The sequence below is a fragment of the Strigops habroptila genome, chromosome 1 (genome assembly GCF_004027225.2).
Source record: "Strigops habroptila isolate Jane chromosome 1, bStrHab1.2.pri, whole genome shotgun sequence".
NCBI classification, from domain to species: Eukaryota; Metazoa; Chordata; class Aves; order Psittaciformes; family Psittacidae; genus Strigops; species Strigops habroptila.
In genome coordinates this window covers 127634632-127642648 of record NC_044277.2, presented here as the reverse complement: position 1 = coordinate 127642648, position 8017 = coordinate 127634632, and the positions used below count along the sequence as shown (strand labels likewise).

Here is an 8017-nt window from a genome sequence, read left to right as displayed (position 1 = left end):
TGGGCCATGTACATGATGACACATAGCCTTCCCCCTCCTCCCCCAACCAACCAACTAAAAACCCCACCAACAAAGCAACAACCCCCTCCTCCCCCCAAAACAAAAACCAAAAAACCACCTCCCCCCACCCCACTCCCCAAGAAAACCTCCGAAGTAGCACGAGTGAAAGAGAAGTAAGAAATGTGCGGCTCCCCCCAAGCAGCCTCTAAGCCCCCCGTTCCTGTGGGTACACGCAATCGGGCCGCATTAGAGGCCCAATCGCTGCTCGGCGGCCGGGCGCCGTCGCGGTGCTGGGTGGGAGGGCGGCCCCCACCGTGCGCACCTGCGGCGCCGGCGCCGAGCGCAGCGCAGCCGGGCTATGGGGAGCGAGGCGGGCGGCCCGCGAACCACCGCGCCGGGGCAGCAGCTCCGCGCCCTCTTCTACGTGCTGCCGCCCGGCGAGAGCTCTTTCCGCACGGTGGAGGAGGTGCCGGACTACGTGGAAAAGGTGAGAGCCGCCGCTACTCCGCTTTCCCCCTCCTCCCGGCAGCATCCCCCGCCGTCCCCTGCGCGCAGCCTGCGCGGCTGCCGCCTGCCTGTTTGCAGATACCGCAGGCAGCCCAAGGAAACAACGTCCGCGAAACGGCACCTGAATTAAAATTAAATACCTTGTCTTTGACTGCTTCCACTCCTGGGCTTTCTGCCTGCAAGCTGCCTCTGTAAGCTATGTAACCGTGCACTCTATTTTAATGTAGTTTAAGTGAAGGCTCAGATGCTTTCTCCTGATACCAGAAGCTAAAGTTTTCAGAGGAGCATCCCAAATATCTGAGGGTAGATGCTAACATTGTTCAGATTGGCAGTGCTGCTGGATACAGTGACAGCACACTGAGCTGAGTAAAATGGAAAACCCCATACTGTGTTTGGCTATTACGGTTCTTAAAGCAAGCAAAAAGTTAGGTCTCTCTATGCAATTAAGGCAAGTGCTACAAGCTCAGCAAAAGAAAGAAAAATAAAAATTTCTGTTTAAAGTGAAAAATAAAGGTTGTTTAAGAGAATTGAGAGCAAATATTTGTGTTGAGACAGTGCTGTGTCCTAAAGCTTCAAGGCAAGAGTACAGAGGTCAGGGGTGAGAACTCCCTTGTCAGCAGTCAGCAGCGTATCCCTCCCTTCCCTCCTGCTCTGCCAGTTTATCCACTTCCATGAAGGTACCTTTGCTCCCCTCTGTCTTACCTATTGCACATACCTTGGTGCCCAGCTCCTGCTGAACCAGGACCAATGTGAGCTTTTCGTAGAGACAGCATGTAAACACTATTTTGCCCTTGTCAAAGTAAATTCAGTCTAACTTCACTGAAGATCCACACTTGTAGCTCTGATTAGCTCCTCTGCCAGGTAAACCTTGGCCTGCTGTACAGCAGCTGCTGTTGGGCTGCCATGGGGGTGTCATGGGTTGTGTAGAGCCCTGCAGCACCGTCAGCACCTTTCTGGGAATTGTAGTGTGCAGCAGCCCCCTACTGATGCCTGTTATCAGCAAACATCGCCCTTTTGGATCAGGTAAGCAGACAGATGTCACATGGCATGGACAGATGCCACTTCTGTCTGTAGTCAAAAGGCAACTATCTACAGTCCCTCTCCAGCTGCTTGTCACTTGTTTATTTGACCTACTGGTCTTGCAGCTTCTCTTAGACTGTTAATGGAACTATTGCAAGAACAGCAGATCCATTGGATTCAGCAGGGCTGATTTAGTAGTGAGCTGATGAGCCATTCATCACGGGGGCTTGGAGTGGTAACCCCTTGAGTTGCTACGAATACAGAAGTGGATGTCTGAGCTCAGCCCAACACAGAACAAAAAATTCCTAGTGCAGAGATGGTAACAAATGAAGGCCTCAGCTCAAATAATTCACTCTAAAAGACAGTAACAATGATGGTGGTGTGAAACAGACTACTGATTACATTCGTGTCTCCTAAACATTTTTTTTTTCTGAGACACCATGTAGAAGTGGGATTTATATCTCAGCTCTGATCTATCATGTATGAGGTGGATGAGGGCATTTCTAGTACATTAGATCACGTGGCTACAGCTGTTGATATGTACCTTCCAACATTAGGCAGGTGTCAGAACCTCACAATTCACTCAAATATTCATGTTTTTAGTGATCTGCAAAATTGAGCACTGGTGATTTACAAAATATATGCACTTTGTAGGAGTAGCTCCTTTTAGCTAATCAGCTGTGCTGTTACATCTGGGCAGCAAATAACAGCAGTGAGTGAAGCAGCTCTGATTTTCAGAATAGAATAATTTAGTTTGCTTAAATTTGTGGTGTACTTTCTGGCTGTGGTTATATTACTTCCATTTTCAGAGGATGCAGGACGGCTCCTGGTCCCTGCATCATGCTCTCTATGTTGGCAGAGCTGTATGTGAAGGCTGCAAGTCCTGTTCAAAACATGAGCTGATCAGCTACCAGTGACTAGTAGCAAAGCTCTGCAGCAGTGCCCGTGGAAAAGTCACCCTTCCAACTAATTTTCAAAATTCTGGGAAAATGGGATCAAATCCTGGACCATAATCATAGAATTTAATTTTATGCAAGCTTTTGTCATATAGAATTAGAAACCCTCGAGTTTCCCGTATTTCAGGGAATAGAAAGGAGAGTGTAAGTCAGTTTGCTTTCTCCAGGGCAGAACATTCTGACTCTTACAATGTGTACTGATGCTTGCCCAGTCCTTTCATGAGCCTGCTCGTTGCTATGGATATAATATTATGCTCTGCATGCTCTGTTTTTTTTGATTCTCTCATAGTCTACAGATGGGCAGATGGAGTGCTGCTTTTTGCTTGCTGAATGTGTTTTTCATGAACAACAACAACTTCACTTTGCTCCTTGCTACATTCTGAAATTATCAGTTATGCTCAGTAAAAACTTTCATGAGTCAGCCTCAGGAGGAGAAAGCACTGTTCCTTTTGCTGAGAGCCTCAGAATGACAGCTTTAGATTTAATAATCACTGTTTTTCTTTTCTATTTACTGTTTGCTTTTGAGAGCTTAAAGATTAAGCTCACATTTACACTCAATTCACGTTTTAGGCTTTGCTTCTAAATAACGAGGCACAGAACCTTCGCGTTTAGTTTTACATGAAAGGTGAGATTCTTATAAGGACTTGGGACTTTAAGAAAACAGAAACTTGTTTCGAGACTTGCAATAAAACCATGAATTTATGCTGAGTTTCAACTTAGAATATTATTTTTTGCAACTGCGTAAAGCAGAAACTGATTTTAGATGGTCCTTTGCATTCTGCAAGAGTTGGTTACTTATAAGGGAACGCCTCTTAGTGCTCACAGTAAGACTTTCAAGTTATGAATTAGTTATTCAAGTAAACCACAAGCTATTGCAAATCATTATTAAATATTTCTGGTGATGAGTGAAGAGAAAGAAACTGCGAACAGAGAGTTAAACAGTTATAGACCAGAAAATATCAAAAGGATCCAGCTTCTTTCTCTGACCTGTGATGCCAACTGTCTCTGGCCTGTGATGTGACTGTTTCTTACATTTCCGCCATTTAGTTTGTAGGGGCAATCTGAAAAGTTTTGTAGAGCTATCTATCCTTAATGGGTTCCTTAAATGTCTTTATTGACACTTTAACTTAAAAAGAAACCCCAAACAAGTAGTCATTAGGCTAGTGGGATTATTGTCTGTTTTGCTGCCTCCTTTTTCCTGAGTTATCTGCATCATCCTTCATTTAGTGTTTAGACTGTAGGCTGTTTGGGACAGGGAGTGCATTTTCCTTCTGTTTGCATGGCATCTAACATGGTACAATCCCGCTCCATGACAATAGCTGCTAGGTGTTATGGTCACATAAATAACACATATTAGTCGTGACAGAGTTGATCCCTTTGATCTGCTTTAGACAAAGCTTAATGTGAGTATATGGGAGAGAGGTAGTAATTTCTTAGATACTAAGAGGTATGCCATAGATTTTTCCTTTCACAAGCTCCTTGATGGGCAGGAGGTTAAGGCTGTCTGGATGCTTATCCTCTTTGTTATGACACTCCCTATTTGTGAGCCAAAAAGTGCTGTCAAATACTTGGCTATCTCACAGCATCACACACAGTGGGAAGAAAGTATCTAATGAAGTCAATGGGAAAAAAGTTATATTAGTGTATATTAGTATAAAGTCAAGTATTTTAACCATTTCAGAAGTTGTAGGTTAAGTGAAATGCCAGTCAGAATACAGGCATCATATATTTTCTATTCACAATTTTCATTCCGTGAATAAAGCATCCCACTTTCTCTGTCCTGAGCCCTTCCAATTTGCTATGCAGCTTCTGCTGTTCCGTAACATCAAACTGCCTGTAGTCTGTGCTAGACCTGTCTCTTGATATTGCGGTCAAGTGTTTTTCAATTGTTCTTAATAAGACCCTTTTTGTCTCTGCTGGAATGTACAACTATGGTTACCTACCTTTGATAAGTTAGGAATCTGATCTTTAATTTTATCAATTAAGGCATTAAAGGTCTTGTCTACTCAGAAATGAAGCAGCTAAGCAAAACAAAGAGTACTTATATCTTCCTAAAATGTTTCGGTGATTAAAAATGGATAGTGCTGGGGTTTGCCCTTCCGCTTCCCTTCCCTTGTATGCTGATTAGGCTTTGTCCATAGGCTTTTCTTCCACAGGTTTTTGTATCATCAGTTAGCACATATCCAACACAGGCTTTTAGAAGCCTAAACTGCTGTTAAAAAGCAAGCTAGGTAGCTACATTAAAAAGTGCCATGTTGATATTAATCTCTGTTCATCTGTTATTGTAACCTAACCCTGAGCTGCTGAAGTTTATGAACTTTCACATTTCCTAGACGCTATAAATCTCTCGCTGCTTGCATGGTTTGAATCATCCAATTCTTCTTTGACTGAGCAATCTGGTCTATATCCATCTTAGTCTCTTTAGTGTCCCAGCCTGGTAGGAATTCCCAGATATCTCACTTGGCAACAAAAATGAGCACCCTCCAAAACGCAACAGCATTTGCAGAGGCAACATGCTGCTTCCATTAAAATCTTATATAGGCAGGAGCAGCCTCTCCTCTATGGCAAGCCTACAGTTTGAAGAGCTTCAGTCAGGAAATCTATATGTGTTTGCAGGTCATTTGAAGGGGGCAGCGGAAGATGACTAACAGACAGGTTTGGCAGCTGATGCCTCCAGTAGTGATGCAGAAAGTTTCGCTGGTCTAGCATTTCTCTTGCCCTGCAAAACATGGTGGGAATTTTATGCCTTAATACCACCAGTGAATGTCTCCAAGGTCATCTAAACATTTTCTACAGAGCGAGAGGAACAGTTGAAGGAACATTCATGCACACAGAGATCCAATGCATGTGAAATAGATTGTTCCTGTTTACCTTGCTGCAGGCCTTCTACATTTTGATGTTGCTGGCTGGTATGTTGCCACTGCCTCTTCATTCCTTCCACTCATGAAGTGTAGGGACTGTTAGGACTTCAGGGTCAATAAACAAACATGTTTTTTCTTGTCTGTGCTGATAAAAATGTGATAACAGCTGTAACAGTCTTTCTCCAGTGATGAAAAATGGTATTGTCACAATAATTTTAGCGGTCTTACCACTAGTCACAGCAATACCTTCATCTACTGGGTGCTGTTGTTGTACATTTTCAACTTGCCAGTTGGACAGTGTGAATTGAGTCCTAGACTGAAGCAGTGTTGTGAGTGAGAAATGATTCAGTCTTGCTCATCATTTTATTTTTCTTCAGAAAGGCAGAAAATTGTTTTACAATTACTACAAAAGGAAAAAGGGAATAACGTATCATTGCTATGAGAACGTGTTGTGTGGCCCAAATTGGAATGGGCTGCATAGTTACTGTTACATAGTTTCATCAGTTACTCTGATGAAAACGCAATCAGAAGAGCTGTTGATATATGCAGCAAAAAGCATGGCTACAGAAATGCTGAGTAGAAAGAAACTCACTTTACTGTGTCTTTCAGATGATATTCTTGGATGCCAAATTCAGTGGCTGAGTACATTCAAAACCTGCTTACATACCAAATTGAAAGCAGATTCTGTTTTACCTTGTGGTTAGAGGAGTCCACAAATGTTGCTGCTCTCACAGATTTACCTGAATGTGAGAAAAATCAGTTAGGAAATACATTTGTGTTTCGTTTCGATGCCATTTAACAATTTATGTGCAGAAGATACAAAATAAAATAATATGGGAGAAGGTTAGTACACTGGATTTATGCCTGTGTTGTGGATTAAATGGTGGCCTTGGTTGTTCTGATTCATAAGGTCCATGTGGAGCTTTATCATAGTAGTAGTTAGTAAGGTGCCAGCCAACCCAAGAAGTATCCAGCTGCATAAACTGCTGTTAGGAAAGCTGGTTCTAATTCTATTTGTGTTGTGACTTCTGTTCTTCAAACTGTTTTTCAGAGTATTCCATTCTTCGTTGCTTTTATTGCGCTGGAGTTTGCTGTCAGCTGGATTCAGAAGCATAAACTGTCAGGTCGGATCAATGATGGCATATGTTCTCTTTCTTTAGATATCCTGTCTTGACTGCCAGAGTAAGTATAGGTGTTATATTAGCTTAAGATTGTTTTTTAATCACTAAGAAGGAAGAAAAGATAATTATATGTTGAAGTTATTGCTAACTGAAATGATTAAACAAGGCGTCTGGATTTTACTTTGCTAAATTGAAGATGCAGAAAGCATGTAAATGTCTTTCTAATCTGTAAGGCTAAATATGATACTTGCAGGATATTTTCCAGCTCCAGTTATATTAATCCTATATTTTATCTTTATTGTCACCTTTTGCTGATTCTAGGACTTCAAGTCAGCTGAACATATGTTAGACTATATGTTAAGATCTGAGTTTTCTTTCATGAAACTTCAGAAAGAAGAAAACGAAACAAGACCAACAAACCAAAACAAGTGCAGTATTTTCATTGGCCTTTAAAAAATCAAATTGTGTGCTTATAACCAAATTGGTAGAATTGTGAATATGCATATAATCCGAAGTTCTTTGAACTCAGTCATAATCTTGATTTTGACATCAGTAGGTTTTAATGCCTGAGAAAATTATTGCAGACGTGGTCATCTAATCTACCTTCCAATGTGAAGGTCATAAGATTTACCTGAATTAGTTCATGGTGAACAGAGTTGTGTTTTAAAGAAATATCCATTGTGGATTAAAGAAATATCCAGTAACAGGCAATCCAGAAAATTCTTTATGCGAATTGCTCTGAATGTTTTTCGGGAGTCCTAATTACTTCTGCAGAATATAATGTTTTAGATCTGCCTTTGTAATGAGCTTCAAGATGATAGGTTTTATTACATCTTTTTGGTTAGAATGGGATTACGTGTCTATTCTCCATGTATGAATTTACAGATTACCATCAAATTGTATATAATCTGTTCCTTACATGAAGAAAAGTTTCTATTGTTTGAATTTGACTATGTGGTGTATTTTCAAGTATTTCAATTATTCCCATAGTCCTTTTTCTGAATCCTATGCAGGTTTTTCAGCCGCCTTAGTGTTGATGTCTAAAGTGGACTCCATATTTCAGAAATAACTACATCAGTGCCAAATAATGGAGTCATTTGTTCTCTATTTCTACTTGTTATTCCTCCATTTATATATCCCAGGTCCTTTTAGCTGTTCTTCATTCCTTTTTTTTTTTTTTTAGATTCTGTGGCTTGCATTCCTCATTCATAGGCAGTATGTTCTTATATTTGGCTACATAGAAATACACGGATTGTACATTTGGCTGCCCTGAAATGGTGTGAATCCATAAAATGTTGTCTTTGTTACTTAAAGATCCCTGGTTTTTGTCATAGAAATTTTTATTAGAAATCTTCTCTTTCGATCCAGGTTATTGATAAAATACATGAAAATTTCGCAGCAGTAAAAAAATTGTGCCTTCCGGCAACTAGCACACATTTTCTGAAATGTGTAAATCACCCATTTTGTAATCTGTTGAACGTTTGACGTGTACTTGATTTTTATTTATTCATTTTTAACTTTCTAATCAAGAAAAGTTTTGACAAGGCCTATG

General features: G+C 40.9%; 1 protein-coding gene across 1 annotated transcript in view; it reads left to right on the top strand.

Annotated features, from left to right (window-relative positions):
- Positions 1 to 340: 340 nt before the first annotated feature.
- Positions 341 to 8017, top strand: part of AGMO (alkylglycerol monooxygenase) — a 137752-nt gene continuing 130075 nt past the window's right edge. Inside the window, 2 exon segments of the mRNA XM_030503963.1 lie at positions 341 to 487; positions 6396 to 6526. Coding sequence (XP_030359823.1) covers positions 359 to 487; positions 6396 to 6526 — 260 coding nt within the window. The 5' untranslated portion in view covers positions 341 to 358.